The sequence below is a fragment of the Electrona antarctica genome (assembly GCF_951216825.1).
Source record: "Electrona antarctica genome assembly, chromosome: 7".
Taxonomy (NCBI): Eukaryota; Metazoa; Chordata; class Actinopteri; order Myctophiformes; family Myctophidae; genus Electrona; species Electrona antarctica.
Window position 1 is genome coordinate 20,951,040 of NC_136812.1, and position 26,505 is coordinate 20,977,544.

General features: G+C 44.8%; 1 protein-coding gene across 1 annotated transcript in view; it reads right to left on the reverse strand.

The window, feature by feature from the left end:
* Positions 1–756: 756 nt before the first annotated feature.
* Positions 757–26,505, reverse strand: part of qsox1 (quiescin Q6 sulfhydryl oxidase 1) — a 33,463-nt gene continuing 7,714 nt past the window's right edge. Inside the window, exons 8-13 of the mRNA XM_079506945.1 lie at positions 26,308–26,437; positions 15,648–15,770; positions 14,148–14,289; positions 10,400–10,573; positions 4,406–4,567; positions 757–3,250 (exon numbers count right to left, since the gene is read on the reverse strand). Of these exons, the coding sequence (XP_079363071.1) occupies positions 2,412–3,250; positions 4,406–4,567; positions 10,400–10,573; positions 14,148–14,289; positions 15,648–15,770; positions 26,308–26,437 (1,570 nt within the window). The 3' untranslated portion in view covers positions 757–2,411. The remainder of the gene's footprint in view (positions 3,251–4,405; positions 4,568–10,399; positions 10,574–14,147; positions 14,290–15,647; positions 15,771–26,307; positions 26,438–26,505) is intronic.

A 26,505-nucleotide genomic window follows, 5' to 3' on the forward strand; every position in this document is an offset into this window, starting at 1 on the left:
CTATCCATCCATTCAACTCTATCACCCAGAGTACGCCCTCTTTCATCCACCTCCAACCCGCCCTCTCCTCCCTCTTACCTTCTCCCGAGGGTCCATGGGCTGGCCCCCAGCAGGGCCCACCTTTAAGTGTGTAAGGGAAGAAGAGGGGCCCTGAAAGCCGATTGCGTTTTAATAAAGTTTATTATCTGCTGGGAGCTAATCCTCAAGGGTAATCTCTCCCCTCTAGTCCTAAAGGAAAGCTGGATTACTCACTTGCTATAATCCCAATGAAATTGTTAGGATTTAGCTTGCGCTGCACAGCAGATGGCAACAGGCTTTTTCCTTCAAACCTTGCAGCCTTTAACCCCTCTATTCCTACATCTGAGACCCCCTGTCCCTCCCGCCATGCCACACACCCTGGCAGGACGCTTCAAAACAACAAACCAAACATGGCCATGTTGTTCAGAAAAGGCTCAAAGTCTCTGAGATGGAGATGTTTTGACATCCGAGACACTTCAGATGTATGGAGGCCATGTGTTTCTGCCTACTTGTCTGGCAGAGTGTGCCGAATGGGGAGTTTAATTCTGTAACATTTGTTTGTCTAACCCAATGTGAGACACATACTGTACTGTATACATGCCTTCATGATCACTCTTGATCAAAAGGTAATGAATAAGAGGAATCACCTCTCAAGTATCTGATTATTTAATTTTCAACACATTGCACAACGGTAGAAAGTTGTCAGAGCAGCAATGCAGGAAAAAGAAAACAACTAAATGTCCTTATCAAAAATATGTTTTATTGATTCAGAAAAGTAAAGCAAAATGAAACTGTGCTTTGAGATGAATAACACCAGTAAAAGCTTAATGGACAACAGCCAAAACTAAATCCAGCTTATTCCAGAACTGTGTCCTGTGTGAACATATGCGCTTCTGCACAAAACTTCATCAACAATAGGATTGTATGAAGCAGCTGTTATGTGGACTCAGCGATGTGATGTAATGATGCACATAACACAAGCCACCTCAAAGGGTGGCAATTCAATTATTAGCAAATGTTCATTGTTGAACTGGAATTTATTTATGTGGATATGTCTTGTCCCTTTGGGGTCCTTCATATTCAATTCATCAGAAAAGATGAGCTTGTAGATCAGCTAATGTTCTGCGAATGTTCAAGCCAGAACAGGGATGGGTTTCATGTGGTTAAATGAGGCTTGTTGAGAAATTAAATCATGATGCCAGACCAGTTCTGGGATTACAAAACACAGTTCAACTATCAGGGTACTGTCATTATATTCTGCTATTAGCAAATCATATGGCCAATTTCAAAATAATTTGCTATACTGTTTAAGAGAGATCATACCTGCTTTTCTCTTATTGTAATGAAATGATAATTCCATGAATTTATCTACATGAAGGATGACACTAAATGTAATGTTTCATCGTCATTATTTCTCAGTACAGTACAATAGTGCAGATATATGCTTCAGCTGTGGCCCAACAGTCTTTTATGAAAACGTTCCACAAAGAAAACTCTTCATAAATGTCCTTCATTATAACTATAGCAACAAAAAATCCCTATTTTACACACATTTGCTGTATAGCCTCATAAAAAGTCCACTTATTCTCAATTGAGATACAGATTTCATCCTTCATACTGTAAGTGGTCAAATGCAGCTCAGAAGGACAACTGTCCTTTAAAACAACCAGTGTTCAATTTGTAAAAAATGAGGGGGGGTATTTAAAAACGTAAGCCTGAATACTTCGACAAATAGTGGAAATAGCTGTACTGTACACACTGTACAAGCATACAATGTGTGAGCCTGTGTGAACTTTCTTTGAATGAATTAAAAGTTTTTAAATTGTTTAAAATTTGTAATTTGCCCAAAACAGAGATGTCGGGGTTATACATTTTAAATTGCACAAACACCAACAACTACCCTGATGATAGAGTCTTGCTCATGTATGGTAAGGCCTGGTTTATGTGTTGCCAAAAAGTGTCATGGCTCTTTACAAAAAGGATGTATTTTCAGAATTTAAAATAAAATAAAAAACACAACATTGATATCCCCTTTCAGAAAATGCATAAATTAGGCTTACATTTTATATTCTAAAAGTGGTGGAACTGGAGAGCACAGCTTTTAGATTGGCACATGCCACCAGCAAGTTTGCACAATTTAAGGCAACTCTACCTCTCCACTTATTAGATATACCTGAACACAACCACAGCGGCAGGCGATGGTGACGGCGATGATGAAAAACACGGTGTTTTGTCTACTCTGGTCAATGTCTAAGTAGAAGGCTTAGGACAGTCCTAATCTTGACACATCCTGTTATACTAACCCCAATGCTACCCTAATGGAACTGTAATCATTGTTGAGAGTTGAGACTCATGTCAGCATAGTGGTAGTAGGTCTCTTAAAGTACCTGGTTTCAGGGCAGGGACACTTTGGCCCGTCGTGTTCTGAGGCGATTCTTGAAATAAAGGTACATGGCCAGGAGGCACATGGATGACAGGGAGTAGAGGATGACACACAGGCTGATGTCCACTTTGGAGAAGCCAATGCTCAGCACTGACATCCAGCGCCCCCTGTGGCTCTGGGGGCGCGACTGACGACCTGGTTCAATGTCCTCCACGTGACCGACATACTGGCCGGTCAGTCCTCGTTTCTGCAGACGCTTCCTCTGCTGGCCCGTGCCCGCGTCTGGCTCCATAGGCTCCAGCCCCACCATCCTCATCCCAGCATCCAACTCCACCCCGAGGCCGAACACGGGGCCCGGTTCTCGCTCCTCCTGTCGCTGCAAGCTGCGCCGCTTGACCCTGGTGGAGGCGGCGGCGGCCGCCCGCAGTGCTTTGGCTTTGTAGTGCTGGTTGACGAAGGAGTCCAGGTCCACGATGTCCTCCTGGGCGTCTCGCAGCCTCAGCCCCACCACGCTGGGCTTCCTCTGGGCCTGCTGACGTCGGCGCCCCGTCTGCTGAGGCTCAGGCTCCGCCCATCGCTTGCCCCCCATCTCATCCGCTGCCGTGGCCTCTCCTCCTTCTCTCACGGCCACCTCCTCAACCATCGGCTCCTCTTCCTCCTCCTCCTCCTCCTCCTCTTCTTCCTCCTCCTCCTCGTCCACAGTGGGTTGTGAGGTAGGAGACCTGGTGATTGAGTCCAGGGCTTCCCTGGCCTTCCTTTGGACCACGGCCTGAGCGTCCTTCTCCAGCTGCCAAGCCTCGATCCTTTGCCGCTGCTTGGTCAGCACCTGGTCGTCTTCGTCTAGGTAGTCTAAGAGGGCATTGGGGAGCAGAGGGGAAACACAGGACATGATTTTCAAGTCTACTCGCTCCCCTCGTTCAACTCTGAAGGAAGAAACAAACTAAAATCTCCAAACAAATTGCATTCAGGGGTATGTGTCCACAGCAATTTAGTTAGACTAGAGGGTGCGGGGAAAAAGGTATTTGCTAACCAAAACATCACCTGGAAAGGAGAGGTAGATGAAATGCAATGATCATCATAGCCTAATATCTCCTCATGTCCAAAAGACATCTGCAATACCTTGACATATGAACTTAACATTCACATGCTCATTCTCAGTTTGGTTATTTTCTCAAATTGCATATTAAAGCATGACTGAGCTCTGTGTGCCATTTGGATATTGATGATAGCTACAGGGACAGATGAGGGGATGCACACGCAGATTAGACACACCAATGGACCGACATGCGGACCGGACATGCGCTGCTCCTGTGCTTGCGGTTATGGTTAGGTTAGGGCTTAAGGTAGTATGTCTAAGCTAAAGCCTGTACCCGTCAATGGCACTCTATACGTCATTTCAGTGACATTGACGCATACGTCATTTGGTGTTTTCAGTGTTTACAATTCAGGGCGCTCTTCCGCAACCTATGAGTGATCCTAGGACTTCCGAAAAAGAGGACACCCGGAAATAACGTAAACGTGATCTAAAAGAATCCAAGCCGGTTTAGTCTATATGGATTTATATTTTGCATACATTTTTCTTTGCTTTCTGTTCCCAGACAGCATTTTTGGTGAGAACAAGCTATATTCAACTGCCAATAACTAAAGAATAGAACATTGGGGTGACAGACCTTTTTCCCCCGATGAAAGTAGAGACTGTATTGTTTCTTTTGAGATATTTAAAATATTCTGTGGCTCTTGAAATAGTAGTGGAAAAAACCTCAAAAACTAGTAAAAGCAAAAAAAAGCACTGTTATAGAGAAACTCTGGCAGTAAATGAGTTAATGAAGCAGCAAAGCATCCTTTGAGAGAGACACGTGAAGGGTATCGTATTAGTAGTATCATATGGTGGGACTTGGAACGAGCTTTGGACACTGGTTATAGGACAACTTCATTTATTGTAATTTGTGTTTGATGCCTGCTCGCTACACATGCAATTAGGACACAGTGCACCAGTGCACGTACCTGTGAGTACGTTCTCAGGGGAGTAGTAGGAGAGGAGGAAGAAGAGGACCTTGTCGTGGTTCCAGGTGTGTTCCCCTGTAGTCCTCACCCCGTGGCAGTCTGAACACACCTCTGGAGACGGCCACTGGGTCTTAGGGAAGTTGGGGTCCTCGCTAAGGGCACCTGGGAGACACAGGAGAGAGGAACACATATTACCGTGCATGCTAGACACACAATGACAATGGCCCGGTTTCCCAAACGCATATGGTGTAAGACTTGCACATGCTCAGATGCCCTCTATAGGCTAAAAAAAAAGAAATATATATATATATATATATATATATATATTTTTTTTTAAGAGCAAGGAGAGCCTACTGTCAGCTGTCCAGCAGTCCAAATATTATTAAATTAAATTTCAGAATGGTAGACCTGAGGCCTGAGGCCTACCATATACCAGGCCTCAGACCTGAGGCCTACCATTGCGTGGTACATCTATGCACGAAATGTCTATGTTCTGTGTTGTTCTAGAGGGCACCCGAGCATGTGCATCACTACAAGTCTTACACCCTATGCGTTTGGGAAACCGGGCCAATGTTATTTTGAATATGGATTGAGCATAACGTACACTCGTACAGTATACTTATACAGTACTTTTCAGTTTTGTTTCATGATGCTTCGTTTGCATGCTCATAATACCCCTTTCTTTCAAAAGGGTATTCAATATGTTGGCTGAAGATACACACATACTGTATATGTACTGTAGCAGGCTAGCTATGCAAACTGAAGGGTGATAACAGTATAAAACTTCAAGGCCCATACATTGTTCTTCTTTATATCTAACCTTTGTTATTGTTGGGTTGTGAAGGAGATTGTGTGGTGCCCTGGATGCAATATATGCTGATCCCATTTTATCCTGTCACAAGGCTCATAAACACTAAGTGCCTATATACATATATGTATGTAGGCATGTGCTTATACCTAAGTGCATGTGTGTATATGCACAGCGTGGGTGTGTGTGTGTGTATATATACACGCACCATGTGTGCATGGTGGTGGTGGATAACCAGGAGTGCTCGCTTGCTTGCGCGCGCATGTGTGTGTGTGTGTGTGTGTGTGTCAGTGTCAGAGTGTGTGTGTGTCTGTGTGTGACAGGGTTTAACAATGATCAATGGGCTTCTGGGATGTCCCAGATGGAGGAGTGGCGAGATAATAGATGTGGTTGAAGTGGACAGCAACCCCAAACACACCCACCCACGCACGTACACACACGTGTACACACGCGCACACACACACACACACACACACACACACACACACACACACACACACACACACACACACACACACACACACACACACACACACACACACACACACACACACACACACACACACACACACACACACACACACACACACACACGCAAGGCACACATCTTGCACTGCTGAGCTCCTGTCCAGTACCTCCACACCCGTTTGAAGGCAGTCCAATCTCTAAATTGAATGTGAGAGCAGCAGGCACCTCCACAGGGAGCTGTCCTTCTAATCAATTAGAAACTTTGTGCTTTACATGTTTTCATTCAGCAGACCCCAGGCCAGCCGAAACCCCTGCTTTCATTCAGCAGACCCCAGGCCACCCCAAACCCCTGCTTTGTGCTTTACATGTTTTCATTCAGCAGACCCCAGGCCACCCCAAACCCCTGCTTTCATTCAGCAGACCCCAGGCCAGCCGAAACCCCTGCTTTGTGCTTTACATGTTTTCATTCAGCAGACCCCAGGCCACCCGAAACCCCTGCTTTCTTGCAAACAGGCTGGCAAGATCTCAACCTACTGTGCACACACACACACACACACACACACACGCGCACACACATACGACTGATTCCCTCATGTGGGTGTTTTTGTGTTGGTCAAAGCGTGTGTGTGTGTGTGTGTGTGTGTGTGTGTGTACGTGAAGCACCCACAAGAGAGAAGCAGAGCAGTAGCACGTCTGTCACTTTATGGCTCTGTCAATTTACATCCTCCCCCCTCCCCCATCCCTCTCTCCAGATTAATCTAAGTCATATGCATGTGTGTATGTACTCTGCATACAGCACTTTACATAAGGGATACATCAATTTTACGGTGTCCTGGATGGACTGTTTGTGTGTATGTATGTGCATGCACGTGTGTGTGCGAGCTAACGTGCTTTATACATTTCAGCAGCAGGTGAGAGCGTGAACACGTACGCGCGCGCGCACACACACACACACACACACACACACACACACACACACACACACACACACACACACACACACACACACACACACACACACACACACACACACACACACACACACACACACACACACACACACACACACACACACACACACACACACACACACACACACACACACACACACACACACACACACACACCTCCTCTCATAATGCTGCCCGTGCCTCTCATCTCTGTTTATTCTAATCAGCTGGCTATGTTTGTGGCCAGGGTGACTTTAGCTATAGCAGACATATTGATATTGCCACAATGGCCTGTCAGGAAGATGTCATTGCCAAGACATACATATTCATCACGTATAAATATGTATTGTTCAGCATGACAAACCAGCCTCCTCAGCACTAATGCTGCAAGTGAGGATCACCTAATGCACACGGAAGCCATAACAGGCGAGCAAGTAAGGCAGCCTGCTGCAAACTGGCTTTTTAAGTTCATTTAAATCGACAAAGACAAAACAATGATCCAAGACCCTGGTGGGATGTTTATTGTATGACGACAACATGACCCCTATAGCGTCCTGATCCCTATTCTGAGCATGTCATAATGGGCGAACGTTCAGCAAAAACAGCTTGCTCTGCTATTTTATTTTTGTAGACTGTAGAGGGGGAAGAAGAGGTATCCAAGTACACGTCCCTGTAGAACCCTGGTCAATAAACTGTAGGGGTTTACCAGGCTATTGCATCTTGGTTTCTTATGAATAAAAAAGACAACACACAGTGCAAGCACATCTGCACACAACTAAGCGCATTGTTGTATACGAGCATCATGCTTGTGCACGCACGCACGCACACACGTACAGACTGTCAATTTACCTCCGAGGGTGTAAAAATTTACCCATATGGAACCGTGATGGTCAATTTTACAATTGGTTTAAAACTCTCAATTTAACCCAGAGTGTAAAAGTGATGGTCGGGGGAATGCCAATAAATCAGTAAAATCCTCAGTGTTGATTTATCCATTTGTAACTCAGTTTGTAAGCCCAGCTGGTTACATTTGTACGCCGAGCAGTTAAACAGCCGGGATCTTCCTGTGCAGAATGTCAGCCTGTTGACAAGCAGCAACAGGACTCCGCTGCCTCTCTCTGCTCTTCATTCTGCCGCTGCCGGGCCGGGCTCAGGGCCCTGGGGCCTCTTTGTTGCCAGCTAAATTAATTGTTGGGCTGCTTTACAAATAGCTGCCTCTTCACGCATGGCTGCCCCTGAAAGGGGAGGCGTGGAATCCTGCTAAAGAGCGGCACTGTATTAGAGGATGGAGGGGCGGCGGGAGAGGGGGGGGGGGGGTGTGGTCGGGGGGGATGTGAGCGTCGCTCTCCCTCGGGGGGTATACTCGCTGCTCGTAAGACAGCCATACATTATGATCCACCCACCTAGCTCCCAGTGGAGGAGCAACCCAGCCACCGACTCCCTCCCAGCCACACGCCACAACTTGACCCAGCCTTGGGAGGAGGGATTTGCATGGATGTGTGTGCGTGTGTGTGTGTGTGTGTATGTGGGTGTGTGTGTGTCCATGTATTGCTATACTTGTGAGGGCCAAATGTCCCCACAAGACACAAGTAGAGTAGAATATTTTGAGAAATAGATATTGTGAGGACAATTCTCTGTGCCTCACTAGAGTAATGGTTGGTTTATGGTTAAAAACCTTTTTTTCCCTTTTTTTGCATTTCCAGGTTGTTTATTCGTGTTGCCCCCAATGTGTAAGGACCTTTAGGCTTACAATTAGGAACAGATTCAGGTTGGGGTTAGGAATAGGATTAGGCGGACTGTATAACTCAAGCTTTAGGGTTAAGGTAAAAAAATGCTGAAAGGTAAAAAAATTGCATTTATTAAATGTCCTCACAAGTATATTAATATAGCGTGTGTGTGTGTGTGTGTGTGTGTGTCCACAATCCACATGTATATGTGTGTGTAAAATGGGAGGGGCAGTAACTGAAGGGGTGGCTTGATGCTTGTGTTGCGGCGTGTGCCACCTGCTGCCTTGAAACATCTTGGGAATTGTGTGTGTACGCACACGTGCGTGTGTTTTGTGAGAGTGTGTGTGTGTGTGTGTGTGTGTGTGGGCAACGCAGACTGGTCCCTGTGGGGTATTTGCTAGGAGGATGGTACCATATCACTTGTCAAGTGGCGGATATGAGTCCCGGGAGACGAAGAGGAGACAGACAGAGAGAGAGAGAGAGAGAGAGAGAGAGAGAGAGAGGTAGTAGAGAGGGACAGAAGAGCTGTGCAGTAACAGTGGACAACTGTCTAGGGAGCGGATGCAGGCTGTGTATGGGCAGAGCGTGTGCATGGCCCCCTCTGTCCCCTGCTGTTCAGGACACCAAGCTGTCAGTGAGAAAGACGAGGGGGCGGCCGGCGCACCACAAAGAACACAAAACAAAGTGATTTAACAAAGTGGGCTGTTAATGACAGGCTTGTGCCTCATAAAACCATATGAATAAACAGGGGGGCTGGAGGGGGGGGTCTGTGTAAAGCTACATGTTAAACTAACTAAGATGACCCGTGTGACGAAATGTCAAAAGCACTGCATTTTGACTCGTGCAGATGAATAGAGAGGTGCTCCGATCACGTTTTTGGGGGCCGATCCCGATCACCGATTATTATTTTTTTAATCGGCCGATACCGATCCTGTTTTTTTTGGTATTATTATTGGATGCAGAGGCGGTTATTAGCGCTATGCAAACTACACACCTGCGTAGAGCCCCGACAGCTATAGAGGCCCCGAGAGCTCTCCCCGAAAAATGTACATTGCAGCCCAGCAGTTGATTTTTCCACCCCTATAGTAAGCAGTTGGTTTGGAGGGCAGTCGGTTTGGGGGGGGCCACCCCGACGGCCGCGCGTCGCTTCTTCTTCCCAACTGGCCACTCATTCCGATGGCCGGGCGTCACTTCTTCCTCCCGTCACTGACGGAGGAGGAAGCGACGCCGGCCGTCGGGGGCCTCCTCAAACAGGCCCCCTCAAACCCGTCAACGTGCATTACTTATGTTGGGTAAAACAACAACATACAGCCTGGACATATAAGGAATATAATATAAACACAACAACTTGCTCTGTAACCAATAAAAATGTGTTCTTACAGTACATCCTCCATAATATAATAGAATTATTAAAGGATTCACTGGCACCATTATCACCCCCCGGCCTCTTTTTATTTTTAAGTGCCAGACAGGTTTGATTTGACTCGCGGTAACAACAAAATTATTTCTAGGAGGATTCAATCCAAGGACTGTCTTTGAGAATCTGTTACCTTTCTGCAACGGTTATGACACTCTCTGATTCGCTCTGACACCGTCAACATTACCATTCCGTCCATCCATGCGTGTCCTTGTGTCTGTGAACAGCTAATCTCCGGCACTGTTGGACCGATCACAGTGAAACTGTGCACGCACAGCCCCTGGATGCCAGAGCAGAACCTCTGCCCCGATCAGCTTGTTATAGCGTTTCCAAACATCACGCAAATCGGTACACATTATCTCTGTAGCCATTTGATCAATGTGAAACTTTGCCCATACATTCACAGTATAGGCAAAGGAAGAATCTTTCACTTCAGTCTCATGGTGGCGCTACTCACACACACGCTAACAGCACTTAATGTTTTGGCCAATAAACATAGCTCCCTGGATTCCTTGACTTCCAAAGTTTGCGGGCCCTGGGTAGGCAACCTGGCCTGGCGGAGACCTGTGCTCCGCCAGGCTTTTCAAGTATTATCATTGAAATCGCAGTGTTTCGCCCCCATACCTGCCAGTCTGTTGTTGACACGGTTGTGGCTGGACCAGAGCCAGAGGACGGCCATGGACGGAGAGCCCACCGACATGCCCTCCTGTGCCATGTTCTCAAAGTGATCTGCACACGGTCGGCAGCCGAAGAAGTGGTGAACATAGCTTCTCATTGCCTGCAGTACCTCCTGGGGCCCTGGAGGGAAAGGGCAAGATGGCAGGAAAAAAACATATTATAGAAAAATATAATATAATAATAATAATAATAATAATAATAATAATAATAATAATAATAATAATAATAATAATAATGACTTACAGCTTACGGTCAATTGAAATCTTTGATTGCAGATTTACACCCAAGTGTGCAACTGTTTTTAAACATGTATTAGATCAAAATGGGGAAATGTTGCTGTAATGTTTTGTTGTTTTTGTTTATTGCTTTGAAAATGTTGTATTATGTCAATGTCTCTCGAGAATAAATAAAGGTTTGAATGCATGAATGAATGAATGAATAATATCTCAGATTTATATAGAACTTTTTTAAGTACCCAAAGACGCTTTACCTGGGGGAGGAGAAAACAACAGAAATAATCAACTTTATTAGGTAAAACACAAAAAAGAAAATATGTCTATGAGAGTAAAATCAATAGAAACACTGCTACGGTAAAACAGTACAGTGCAGTTAGCTGGGGAAAGCCATATTGAAGAGGTGGCATGGGTTTTGAGAGTTTTGAAGGATTGGAGGGTGAGGGGCTTCTTTGATAGTGTTGGGAGCCCACTCCATCCCACAGGGATGGGACAGCAACAGAAAAAGCCACAGGCATCTCCCCAGCTTGGGTGCTTGGTGTTGGGGACCGTCAGGAGGTTGGCGTCACCAGACCCGTAGGAGCGGGAGGGGACGGAGAGGTAGGGGTGGGGGTTGTTCAGCCAGTGGTCCAGTGCCTTGTAGGCGGTGAGTATTATTTTGAAGTGGATTAGGTTATTGAATTCAATCAAACTGTTTATAATAATTTGTTAATATTTCACTTAAACCAATTTGACCAAAAAGTTGAAAATCTAAAATAAATTGTTTTGTCTACTAAAGATCTTGTGTGCGGACCTCCTTCCTCTGAAAATAATAATCATCTCATAATCTACAGTTAGGCCTATACTACAGTGCATTGAATAGTGATGGCGAGGAAAAAATATACCATAAACCTGTGCTGAACCTGAAAGCTTGCTAATACCAATGCCGGCCCACCACACACTGGATTCCCACGGTTATATGGGCCAGGAGTCATGGGGAGCTGGGTTAACCCCATATTGAGATAAATAATCTACGTGAATGGGATATCCCTATCGAGAGATTAAATACAGTTAACACTCTGTGTGAATGGTGGAGAGGCAGTTATCTCAGGACCTCAACAGGCACAAACCATATTTTACTACAGCTAAAGCGTTTTCTTTTGTTCTGGACTTAGCACAACCATTTCCATTAGAGGAAGCATGGTTTCAGATTTAGAAAAATGCATTTATCTCAGATTCTTTTCACAGATTGTGTTTTTGGTCAAAACGAGCTTTATTCAACGGCCCATAACTAAAGAGCCGATGATCGCAGTTACAACATTAATTTTTCTTTTTCGGGTGAAATAAACGACCTTCTGTCATAACACAGCGTTTTTCTTTAACTTCCGTTTCACGTCTTGGGTCCCGGTGGGCCTTCAAAATAAGAGTTTCACTCAAAAACACGTTTTGGAAGAATTAATTAATACCTGGCAGTGAATGTGATTTATTAAAACTAAAAGCCAAACAGACATTTTAATTCATATTCATGATGTTTCAAATGTTCAATGACAGAAACACAATTAAATCGTTAATGGTGACAGCCCTAACATCAGTGCATACAGTATCTGTGTATAATGACCTGTGGTTAATGCTGTTATGTGTCTTTGTCTATGTCTCCACCAGTTAAGCTTGGACACGGTGGGGGGCCAGATGGACCCCCTGTTTGTCGGCCAGTCCATCTGCAGGTCACGTGATGGTCCATAAACCCTGGGATTAACCTCAGTGTGTGTGTGTGTGTGCACGCGTGCGTGCGCGTGCGTACGTGCATATGTGTGAGAGCGGTATATCAACCTCTGAAATCATCTGCCTATTTTATTAACCACTAGTCACATTCCACTAATCTAACATAATAACCTTTAATAGGTACCGTTCTGCTGGAACAAATAAATAACAATATTGAAGAAAACAACAGACTTGTGCTCGTCTGTGTGGGTGCATGTGGGTATGTGCGCCTGTTCTTAAGTGTGCCGCTACATCGTCGTCTGTGCAAACAAACACTCCACCAAACATTCCATGGTTAATTTGTTTACAAAGCTTTACAAAGCACTCGTCCCCAGACCACCCTTTCTTTGACCTTTCAATGGCCTCTTTTCTTTCACTCAGCTCCTTTTCTTTCTTTCCTACAGCCCTCCCACCCCTTCGCCTCTTCCCTCCTCTACCACAATATCCCCTCAAACTATGTACTCTGTGCCTTTTACCGACAATGTACTCTGTCCCTTTTTCTGTCCCTTCACCTCCAATATCCCCTTAACCTACCCACTCGAAATGATGACGTTTCATGTAACCGGACATACACATTCCATTTGTAATTGTCATCGTTTGACAACGTCAACATTTCCTGGAGAAATATACATAAGACTGTTTGAAACCGTCAACATTTTGTGGAGAAATACACAGAACACATCACATGGCACATAACATTGATCTCCTCACATAGGTTGAAGTTTTGTATCTTTGCCCCTGCAGCCGCACCACCAGGCCCAGGCTGTGCGGCTGTGAGCTGCAGGGCTGTGGTGAGTGAACACTTTGACTTCTATTCACGAGTTGCCCGAGTTCATTAATTGTAGAACAATTTCCCTGCGATTCGCGAGTTGCCCGAGTTATGTTTTCATTGTTTAATCCACGTTTGAATCAGTTGTAAGTCATATGGGCAATCCACCGGACAGAATGGGATATGAGACGCGCTTTGATGACGTCATCGCAAAAAAGTCCGTCGTGCCGGCGTGCAAAGGGTTATGGGATATTGAGTCCCGTTGTTTACAATGGGACTCGAATCTGGGAGCGAATCTGCCGGAGGAAGTAGCCGTGCGCTGCCCGGGCTGTTGTTCGCCGCTATAGAATACTTTTTTAATAATAATAAGTTTTAAAGTGGATTTTCATGACAAGCAACTCAGCTATCGGTGCGCTGGCTGTTCAAAGGTAACTTTAAACATAAGCAGTCTAGCCTGAAAGACGCCCGTATATCCAATATTGCTGGCATTCAACCTGTTAAAGAGGGATGAAGCATGAGTCCCAGGAGAGCTATAGGCAGCTCAACTGGTAGCAGAATGGATACCGCCAAAGCCCATGTCACGCTACATTGGTTGTGTAATGTGCGCACGCACGCACACACGCATGCACACGCACGCACACACGCATGCACACGCACGCACGCACCCACGCATGCTCACACACACACGCACGCACGCACACACACACACGCACGCACGCGCACGTATGCTCACACACACACACACACGCACGCACGCTCACACACGCACACGCACACGCAGTATAGTTCAATTCTGTTTCATTAAAATTATGCACCGAACTTTAACACTGTAGCTGTCAGCATTGGGTACTGACTGAGACTGGAATATCATTTTGTATTATTATATTATTGATGTGCATCAGTTCCTTTTCCTCGATCCAGGCTCAGAGATGGTTAGTTGTGTGTGTGTTACCTTCTGATTGAGCAGACTTCTTGGCCGTGACGGTGAGAATGTGGAAGAGTGTCCACACCCCACAGGGGTAGCGTCTGAAGTAGGGCTTGGAGCCTTGGCAGCCCACCCACCTCACTGCCTCTGGCAGGGCAGTGTATGGAAGCTGACAGAGAGACACAGGGAGTGACAGAGAGAGAGAGAGAGAGAGAGAGAGAGAGTGAGAGACACGCACACACAAAGAGACACTTTTAACCACTTAACCCATTAAGACCTGAGGCCAATTCTACAAATGCCTTCTAAATCACTAAACTTTTAAGATTTTTCAAAACATTGTCAAAAATAGCAAATCTCACAGTGACTGTGACTTGGACATCTGTTATTTTTGAATAGCCAGCACAAAAGATCTAAAATGACACCGATGCTTTTCCGGTTTTAATGCCATTATTATATTTACTTGTACGGCAAATAGAGACAATACAATACAAAAATGTACATTCCTTTTTAAAAAAAAGTCCTACAATTTCCTAAAATAGTGACACCATGTTGAAAGTGGTCATGCGTATATTCCAAGTACTAAAGACCAGTTCAAGATAATGAAAATGATTGGGTGCAGTTCCCCGGCCTAATCAATGGCCAGTCAATGCCAGGTTAATGGCGTAGCCCTCCTCTTATATAAAGAGGCTATCCCCATCTTTAGGAATGATCCAGAGTTGAATCCAACAACATATTTTCCCTGACATATAGTCGTTTCTCTCTCCCCACTGCCTGCCATCGGCTAGTAGTTTGATTGACAGGGTTACTCACACGTCAATATTAAAGATTTTGTGTGTGTGTATGTGTGTGTGTGTGTGTGTGTGTGTGTGTGTGTACAGAGTCCATTTCCTCTGAGGTAGAGTCGGTTCATACCTTCTCATTGATTCATTGATCCATTGATTCGCCTGCTAAAAGCTAATGATGTAAGTAAGTGACTGTTTCAATTTGCGAGAGCTGCTATACTATAGGCATGCTGCAGGCTTCATTCCAAAGACAACAACACATACATCCTTAGGCTGTGTATTTTGCTGGCACTGAGACAAGGAAGAAGTACACACATAAATATATCTGGATACTTTTACACATTAGTAATGGGAAGTAAGTATGTGTCTGTTCTATAGCTGTGCGTGTTTTTTTTTATCAAGATCAGATTTCAAAGGTATATGATTTGATTCTACTTGATGTATTCAAGACTGACAAGTGACCTTGGAAGGTCACTGACACTTTGAGATTATGTCCGGTCTAATGTGGCAAGGGGGACCATGGCATGGCACCACCAAACATTAGCATCAACACAGTGGGAAGGTATTTCAGTTTATGCCTACTGTATGCCTACAGTATTTTAACATCCAAGGAAAAGTGAATGCACATAGAGTATACGTATATGTGGACAGACAGACAGACAGACAGACAGACAGACAGACAGACAGACAGACAGACAGACAGACAGACAGACAGACAGACAGACAGACAGATCTTTAGGCCCACCTGTGCGGTGTTGTCCAACATGTCTCTGAGAGCACTATAGGACACTTCAGCCTCTGTCTGAGTTTGCAGCCACATGTCCACTGACTTCAGGACGTTCACCACCACTGCACGGCCTGGGAAGTACTGGAGACAAGTAAAACAAAATATGTTGTAAATAAATGTAATTTGTTATATATTTCTTTTATATATACTTATTTGGTCTGATGAAGAGTCGAGAGGCTCAAAACATCATGTCCACTATAAGGAACATACTTTTTAAGCTTTTGGAGCATTACTCAGTGTGCGGACCTTACTTTTTGTTCTATATTTCTTTGGACAAACTCATTTAGTATTTACACAAGCACTACATGCATTACACAACGTTTTGAGCTTGATTTGTTGTAGACAGAAGAAAAAAAGTACAGTGACATCTCCAGTTTACTAGTAGCCTGGCATGGCCAGACTAATGTCACAGTGTAGATATTAGTCTGGAATCTCCGTGTGGAACCTGCATTTCCAAGGAGCCAATAAAAGAAATAGGATCTGGTGATAAACACGCCCCATCCATATTTGCATACTGGACCCTGATTGATCCCTCGCTACTTCGGAGGGAGTGAAATCCAATCACAACTGAGCGGGGCCAGACTAAATCTTGCCGAGGGCTGATTCCAGGGTACTTTACTAATGCTAGAGCGTTTAAGTGGTTAATGCATTATTGTCATCATCAACATCATGTCATACCAAGCAGGAAACTTGAAGGTGCTGTGAGTCATATTATTTGGATAAAATAAAAGTTTTAAGTTTAAGTTTAATAAAAAGGTTTACGTTCTGTATTCTGATTATTATTATATTATTATTGTTGTAGTGTTTAAAAGGAGTTCTCATGCGTCATCAGTGCCCATATACCCGAGGTGGGGTTTGGCCGAAAGGGCCTTTCTGTGTGGAGTTTGCATGTTCTCCCCGTGTCCCCTAGGGTAGGTAGGTACCCTAAAACAAAACATGCAGTAATCCTGGTCTCTAAACTACCTCCCCCTGGCCAGCCTGATGGAGGGGAAAGGAACTGGTCGGAATAACGTGTTCCTTCCACGCGCTACATCCGGCCGGGGAAACTCTCCCCTGTAAGGTGAAAAGAAGCGGCTTGGACTCCTCATGCATAGAAGGAAGCATGAGGTCAGTCCGCTGCCCCCCCCCCCCCCCCCCCCCCGCTTCAATTTGATAGTGTCTCAGTTTAGCCTGGTTTCCTGCCCATAGACCCCGCCCACTCCACTGAGTGAACTGTTTCAGGAAGCTCAGGGTCTGATAATCAGGCTAGTCGCAGTTACAATGACATCATCGTTAGGCATATTTCTTTTAAACAAGATTTAAAAAAATATATATTTAGTATTTTTATTATCGTAAGAACGATGGCTTCCATTATCGTATCGCAACTTTTCAGGAATAGAAAGCTTGCAGTTTTTATTAGCTTGGATTCCCCATCGATGATGTCACTGGTGGACAGGTTTCTCCCATTAGACACAGACATTGCATGGGATGGCATTTTACCATGAACATTAGTTCATTAGGACCAATTATATGAAGGCAGGTTGAAAAGTGGAGAAGTGGTCTTTTAAGATTACTTTATCCTGATTGGAAGAAATCGTTTTTTTAAGGAGAGACCCTAATTATTAAACAAACACTTACACCATATAGCAATGACTACTATGGGAATATATACTTATAATAACACTTAAATAGCCCTTTTTGCATATGGTCCCTTAGTGGTCCTGGTCTTATTGTGTGCTTATGTCCACTTGTGTTTGTTGTTTTTCTGTCTGTCCAGCTTGATTTATGTGTCACATTATGCTGTCGTAGCGCTTCAATTTCCCTTCGGGGATTAATAAAGTATATCTCATCTCATCATCTCATCTCAATAACACATATCACTCAGTGCACCTTTAATGACACTACTACACGATGAGGTGGAGAATTTGAAAAGACTAAAACATTGTACAGAATATGTTTCTGCATGGTATACGTTCTAATTATGCTATAGGCGTTGGTAGGCTATGCTTGTTATGGCCCTCTAAAAGAATCTCGTCAAAAGCAAGCATGTCAAACTTAAGCCAGATGTATTTTTCCCTCATTAAGATCAGTTTTCTAAGCCACTAACAACAGCATTGCCACCATTAGTCACTAACAACTCAGGTCGTTTGTTTACGTTTTTCTACAATCTCTTCTGGCTACCAGGGTAACGTCTGTGGCACATAAGGGAACATGACACGACAACTAGCAGAGAGAGGTGCACCTTGGGAGACAGGAAATCCTTCTGACGTGCATATGAGACCAGTGTTGACAGAGAAGAGCCAGACATGGACAGGCTGGCTTTAGAAATACAATACTGACAATAGAAACAGCTGAGATCTTTAAAGTACTCTGACGGAAAATGAGAGAAAGCTGCCTTAATAATTGACTCAAATGTTAAGATGCAGGCTAAATGGACTGCCGAGGGTTACAGTAAAGCCCCTATAGTGTGGTTTGACTCAACAGCCCTGACCCTGTTTCTCAGAAGTGATGCAGCAAAGGGATAAAAGTAGACTTTCCAAGACTTCAACAACAGGACAAATCCAGTGATTGTATTATACCGTCATGGTAACCCGTTGCTCCACTATAACACAGGCTCCTTTTCCCCAGTTAAGTTTCAACGTTGAAAAAGCAACTCACTTTTCAATGCTCCAAAAACTTTGTATTTATGACAAACTGATAAATGCAACTGAATCACAGTCCCTGATTGTAAAACCTGGTGTGAGAGGGAGATTTGTACAACTGTGTTTTAAATTTGCCCGTAGCCATCTGTTCAACTATATTCACACACACACACACACACACACACACACACACACACACACACACACACACACACACACACACACACACACACACACACACACACACACACACACACACACACACACACACACACACACACACACACACACACACACACACACACACACACACACACACACACACACGCGCTTCGGTCCTTGGCTCAGGCTTCTATTCATCACTCACTAACAGGATCTGTGCATTACACCATATCCACTCAACCAGTCCCCTGGTGGTGATTTGTTTAACAACATTAAACCTGGCATACCTATTTTGGGCATATGTGTCACTATAAGAAGTGAAGTGTTTCCCAAAAATAGCTAAAATAGCCTATTTACAAACTCACAAGACGTCATACTGTGACACGTTGTGTTGTGAGCTACGTATATATTGGCTATTTTCATTACAGTGGTTAACCTTTGTACCACTCTTTGATCTCAGATACTCACAACGTGCCTGGGTATTTTCTTGTGTACGTTTTTGTCTGTGTGCATTCATGCATGCAGCCATGCACGTCAATCTGAAGCTAGCTGGCTAGCAATGATTTGAACAGGCTAAATTTGATCCTTGGCTTCCGCCACTGAACATGTGCCAACGGGCTAATCTTCTATACAACCAGGTGTTATCCTAAGACGTTTAGGCTTTTCTAAACTCCCACTGAGACGTCAGGGCATAAGGTCAAATAACCAGCTGGTTCAATACCAAGTACAATGCAATGCACGCAAATGTTAAAACATACACACATCACACCCACATCGCGCACGCACGCACGCACGCACGCACGCACCCACATCGCGCACGCACGCACGCACGCACGCACGCACACACACACACACACACACACACACACACACACACACACACACACACACACACACACACACACACACACACACACACACACACACACACACACACACACACACACACACACACACACACACACACACACACACACACACACACACACACACACAGGGGTACAGGTGCACTATAAAGCGGAGACAAAGGGCTTGTCCTTTTACACCTGGTGTCTGGTGCTCACTGCCATGAGAGAGATATAATAGGTTTACTCGTGGGTCTGGGGACTGGAGTCAGAAAAGCTCATTATACAGCCATATGAATTTAACCAGCGGAGAAAAGGCAGGTGTTCACACTAATGGGCTTAGTTCAGCATCAGCACCAAAGCAACACTATTCATGTTCTAGATGTGCTTTCTCCGTCTTGTGCTTTTGGGCTGATTGTGTTTTGCTGGTGGTCACCCAGATGTTGTGGAAAAAAGGTTTTTTACTTTTGCTGCATGCGTTATCCTCATCCAAACGGACTCCCTCTGACATGAACATTCCCCTCAGACCTGATTTAGACTTAGTTGCGTGGTTGAATATAGCCATCATCATCATTTATTTGACCCATGATCACATGGAATGGAGCACAGATTAATAAATAGACAGTATACAATAAATACACAACAATATTCATAGTCAGATGTAGCAAAAGCAAAATGTGAACAGAGGAATAACGTTTTTCAGAAATCTACAACCTCACAATGCATCGCAATGCGACACGTTCTGAGCTTGTATACAGTCTCTTTTTGGTGCTCCACTCAATGCACAACCAAGTATAAATCAGGCATCAATGTTGCCACATCTCTACATCTCAACCTACGTTACACACACACACACACACACATCTCTGCCATCCCACCCCGCTAACCTTAACTGGTCCCCCTGTCGACCCTGTGCCCCTCCTGCTCCCATGTCAGTTGGACCATGACAATCCCCTTCACCGCAGCAATATGTCATCCCCGATCCGATTAGTATCAGCAGCACTTGAGAAACCACAGGCCCCCTCCTTGTGTGAGGACGTTTGCAGAGAGAGAGAGAGAGAGGCATCTGTTGGCTGGCTGGAGCTTGGCAGACCAGGCCGGGGCCGGGCATGTGGAGGGGGGCGGTATGAGTCCCAAGACGATCCAACCACGACCCACTCAGGCGTGCCCAGCAGGGATGCCACAGGCACGTGGCGTAGTTTAAACCTGTGGCACGGGAGCCCCTTCCTTATGCACGACCGACCACACTGTTTGCTGAAAATACTAGGTATAAAAGTACTAGATCAGGCTTCACGTACACTAAGCACAATCATACACCAGATAGTATTTTGTGATCAGCGCTTCACCCTTGGCTTGAAATGGACTGAATTATCAAAACTTGCACAAAAGTGAGGAAATTATTGTCTCACACACACACACACACACACACACACACACACACACACACACACACACACACACACACACACACACACACACACACACACACACACACACACACACACACACACACACACACACACACACACACACACACACACACACACACACACACACACACACACACACACACACACACACGTCCCTCAGAATACAGCCTCCAGCCTGGAGCGTGTGATGTCTGTGTTTTCAGACCAAACACCCGTCCTTCTTAATTCCCCTGCCCCCCCCCCCCCCCCCCCCCCCCTCTGGGCTGCAGAGCTTCTTTCTAGAAGAAACAGGATAGCGGTGTAATCCTTAAAAGCTTCACTGTAATGCTTTCATGATTCCCAAGATCCACTTTTTTTTAATCCTCGCATACATGCAGAGCATTCATAAATCCAGCTTCGCCTCCGGCGAGACACTAAATCTGGTAATATTACGACCGCGAGCAAAAATAAAAAGATAAGATAAAAAAATAAGAGCCATGTTTATGTCTTTGGGGAGATGTATGGGCCGATGGGGATGAAAGGAGGACGGTAAACAGAAGCAATGAACAATTCGAAGAATTACTGTCCTTGGAGCCAGGGGGAAGCGCGGAATACATGAATGAAGGCATGAAAAATATCTCACGTGATTAAATGGCTAGACACAGAATGTGAACCAACAGAGTTGTATGCTCGTGCAGCCACGCACGCACACACACACACACACACACGCACGCACACACACACATGCAAAGAAACACACACATGCAAAGAAACTGAAGAAACTGTACACACAAGTGAAAACTAAGTCACATGCACTTGTAAATGTACTCCCACGCACGCACGCACGCTCCCTGGACAACTGGAGGGCTTCTGTAATGGTAAAAGCGGTATTATTGAGGAATGTGTCGCCAGTTTGACATGATGACACCAACACTGGCATGGGGATACTGTGATTCACTTTAAGCCTAATCTCATCGTATGACTCATTCCATTCCAAGGAGTTTAGCCTATTCTGTTTACCTCGTAGTAAACCAGTGGCGACAGCTTGAGAATGAGGTCATTATTATTATTTTGTTCACAACACAGAAAGAAACACAGGAACCGCGTGAGCAAGGTTGTAATCGTTTCATTTAGATATGTTCACATTTTGCCTTTTCTCCACGTGATCCGTTTTAACTGCATGTTCATTTCAAAAAGTACACAAACGACATGTCAGGGAAAATGACAACAAGCATGGATGGATAATGGATCAAGCACTTTCTTATCAGTGCCATCCAATCATCTTACTTTAAATCTCTCACTTTTCTTCAACCATTCACAGTAAAACCCTCTGTGTTCATTTGTCCATTCGTACCTCCAACAGTGTACAGACTTGGTTCCAACTTCCGTTTGTACACTCTTTACCGTGTATAGTATACTGTACATTCACAAACCGTTATACGCTATCATCTCACTAAGCAGACGGACGGATGAAGATCTGAGGCAGAGCCAAACATCAGTGAGAACATGGCTATTATAATCTGTAACAATGACTGACTCCTCAGACACCCAAATACCCTCTGAGCAGCAGCAGGGCCCATTCTGGTAGGGGACAGGTCTAAATACCACTGGGACCTGCTACTATTGACTAAACAAACTGGAGCTAATGGGAGGCCACAGTGCCCTGCCCCATACAATGCACGCGCACACGCACACGCACACACACACACACACACACACACACACACACACACACACACACACACACACACACACACACACACACACACACACACACACGTGCGCGCGCACTTTGCTACAACGCCTCCCTGGAGAGTGAGATATAATCAGAGAAATTGGTGGCAGACCAGCGTGGTGTGACAGCCTGGTGCTGAGCCAATAGGGAGTGGGCTAGCAGGTCAGGGCTCATCATCACCGCGTCCCAGCCCGGCCCGGCCCGGCGTACACGCTCCTGGCTGCATGCGAGGCCAGCGACAGAGGGAGATGGAGAGATAGGAAGGTGCTGTAGTGGTTCCCAAACAGTCAGTCGGGACCCATTTTTGGGTCACACAGACCCATTATTATGGGTCACGGACTAGTATATATCCCTTTTTATTATTATTTTTTCAAAACATTTGTGGAAAAAGTCCAAATTAAAATACAAGTTCAGAAATTAAAAAAGGAATTAAAAACATTGAAAACATTGTATAATTTTTTTCAAAAGAACGTAAGAAGTTGTGAATGGGGGGGGGGGGGGGGGGGGGGGGGGATGTAGCCGCTGAGTGGTGAAGGCAGTGAAAAGAGGATAATGGGAAACAAGGAGAGGCAGGACAGGGAAGAATGATGGCAAACAGAGTGTCTTGGTAAAGCCACAGAGAATTGTCACTAATTAAAAAATATCTACATTCCTGCCTCTCAAAAGGCTAAAGAAGGACTCATTGATGGAGGAGAAGGAGGGATGTTGGGAGGACAGGGAGTGGTTGGGAAATCCTCAGGGGGAGGTGTGGTGGGTGGCAGCCACGCTTCTATCCCCCCGAGAGAGACACATCAAGAGGGTCAACAATACCCAGGAGAGCTATTTGCGTTTTGGCTCACTTCTGCCCTCAATACTCTGTGTGTGTGTGACTACTGTGTGTGTGTGTGTGTGTGTGTGTGCGCACTGTGCGCGCGCATGTGTGTGTGTGTGTGTGTGTGCGTGTGTCCCATTCAATATAAATGATTTGAAAATACTATATATATTTTGAAGAGTGAACTCTCAGTCACAGAGCTCAGCTAACTACTGCAAATACCTGCTAAAACCCCACTGTGTGGCCTCACAGCCGTTCTGCTGTCTTACTCTCCATCTAGTGGTGAAAGGTTGTAACTGCGTTTATCACACACACCCAGCGTTTATTTGCCCTGGGGGTGAGGGGACCGATAAAAGGATGAGAGAGTGATAAGGGCTGATACGGCAGTAGCTGACAATCAGTGCATCAAGAACCCCATGGACTACCAGCTATGTTGCTATAGGCTTTCAATATAGTGAGTCGACATCGACAACACCAAACAATTTACAATTTACAATTTAGGCATTTAGCAGACGCTCTTAATCCAGAGCGACTTACATTAAGCAATAACAAAAGCATGGCATACATCACATATATAAAAAGTAGTTATCATGAATCATGCGTAAACTAAGAACGTAACAGTGGAGTATCTATGTTAACTATACATACTATACTATATAATATATTATACATGTGTACTATAAAGTGCTATGACTACATAAAGTGCAATTCTAGAGCTGTCTACGTAACAAGCTATAAGTCTGTTTAAAATACTATCTAAGTCTACATAATGTGCTATCTAAGGGGCTAGGCTAGGGCAAGTGCTACGGGCCATGGTGGACCAAAGAGCTGATTACCAGTACTGTAATCAGTGGTAGATTTAGAAACAGAATGTAACGTGTGCAATAGTTTGTTGGCAAGCATTTTCAATACTTTTCCTTTCACTTATTATTCTATGACATTTCCTGACACTCACTGCATGAGAATGGTCGAGCGTAATAATATAATACCAGTAAGACGCCTGAGGTCGCGTGCACGCATCCGCCTGGGTCGGGCCTTCATTTTCAGGCCTGTTGAGAACTCTAGTTTCCGCCGGCTGCCGGGCATGGCTGCACTAATAACTTTGGGGCAGGCCCGTCTAGAGTTTGAATGGACAGGTATCAGTCAAAAGGGAGGCATCGAAGGAAGGATGGATGGGGAAGGATCAACATATGGAATGTCAGAACAGGTCAGCTCCATATATGGAGAACTGAGGGTTTGAGGTTTGAGGTGAGATGTAGAGTTGCTAGCCAATATTGATGACATCAGGGATCTCCATATATGGGCTTAATATTGATGATATCACGTGATGTCACGAGGCATGACCATATATGGGGCGTGACTGACTGACTGACGGGAAATGCACAATTTCTCTTGTTCTCTTGTCTTAAATTGTAAGAATACAGTAAAAAATATATAGTAAATGCGACCTGCAGTCGCAATAATATGCTTTAAATACGCTGGACTAATGCATGTGTCTGCTCCCCGTTTTATACAATATAACACTCTGTCGATTGAGGGCAGATTCACACTGAGTCCTTTAGATACGATTGCCTGATCCCCGCTGGCCATGATTCACATTGGCCTTGATTCTTCCGCAACCGAGTACACTTCTTTCAACTGTATTCTCATGAGCCACTCTCGCTCTGTGTTCAAACTGTTATTAAGAGGGGACGATCGTCGCTATCAATTCTTATCTTTATCTGTATTGTATCAAAAAAGGAAAGTATATTCCTGTTATACTAAGTTGTATAACGTAGTTCTTCAATCAAACACACCGGTGCATGCAGTGCAGGTGGTTATAATATAACAAGGTCCTATAAAAAAAGGGGGGGGGGCGGAAGTTCCAGACCCACAGGAACGCACCCAGGGTGCCGGCCCGATTCCGGCAAGCCGCCCCACGTCCGAAACGGTTGAGAAATGACAGAGTTACCGTGTGGGGGTCCCTCTACTGTACCCTCTACTGTACTCTACTGTCACTGTACTGGCACACCCGAAATCACCATATATACAGTTAATATGCGTGTGTGTTAGGTTGCGCACAGGTGGTGAAAAACAACCATGCTGTTTTTGTGCTCAGACGCACCCACCCACCCAGCCAGCCAGCCACCCACCCACCCAGCCAGCCACACACATAGCTCCGTAAAATAAAGGCGAAAGCAAAAAAAAGCACGTACTTTTTTTACTCTTACTCAAGTAACATTTTGACTGGGCTACTTTTACTTCTAGTGGAGTAAATCTGAACAGGTCGTATTTGTACTCTTACTCAAGTACTGGGGTCAAGTACGCTGTCCATGTCCATGTGGTCCCGAGTGCGCATCCGGGACCATAGTGTGATTCTGCCCTAACTTCACATGAGCATGTGCCAAGGCAAAATACGGAGCCCCTGAATGGCCATGCATTCAAAATATATTTTATCTTGTACGTACAAGATAATATCTCGTACGTACAAGATAATATCTCGTACGTACAAGATATTATCTTGTACGTACGAGAAGATTATTATCTTGTACGGACGAGATAATATCTTGTACGTACGAGATAATATCTTGTACATGGCCATTCAGGGGCTCCGTAGCAAAAGACTACTGATAATATTAAACATGCATCACCCGGACGCATCAATAGTGAGTTTACTGTGCACTTTGGGATTTGAAGAAAAATACAGTTTTTGAACACCCTCTGAATTACAAATGGATACATTAACAATGAGGATTTTACTGTACGTCTACCATCTCTGTAGAAACAGTGGTCAGTTTCACGCCGGGCACACTGACTTACTATTAGAGACATGGCGGGATCATTTTTTGGAACACAGTTCTTATTTGATGTGATTAAAAAAAACATCTATGGGAATTCAGAACACCGGGTAGGATGTGAAATGACATCACACTTCGGCGCTCTATTTGTGTTCCTTTATGTACAGTATATTATAGAATACTTTTTGTGTGGCAAGCCGCAATACTGTCTGTGACTTTATTAGTAAGGATTGCTCTATTAGAGACATGTCCTCTTACCTTGGCCAGCACAGATATGTATTTTTTGAGGGCCCTCAGTGTCTCTCCTTTGATAGTGGGATGGGCAGCCAACTCCACACGTAGGGAGTAATGCAGGGCTGACTCCAGATCAGCCATATATACTCTAGACCTGCATGGGGACACATGCATTCATGCACATGCAAACACGCACATACAAATAAGCATGTCAGAGAGCTA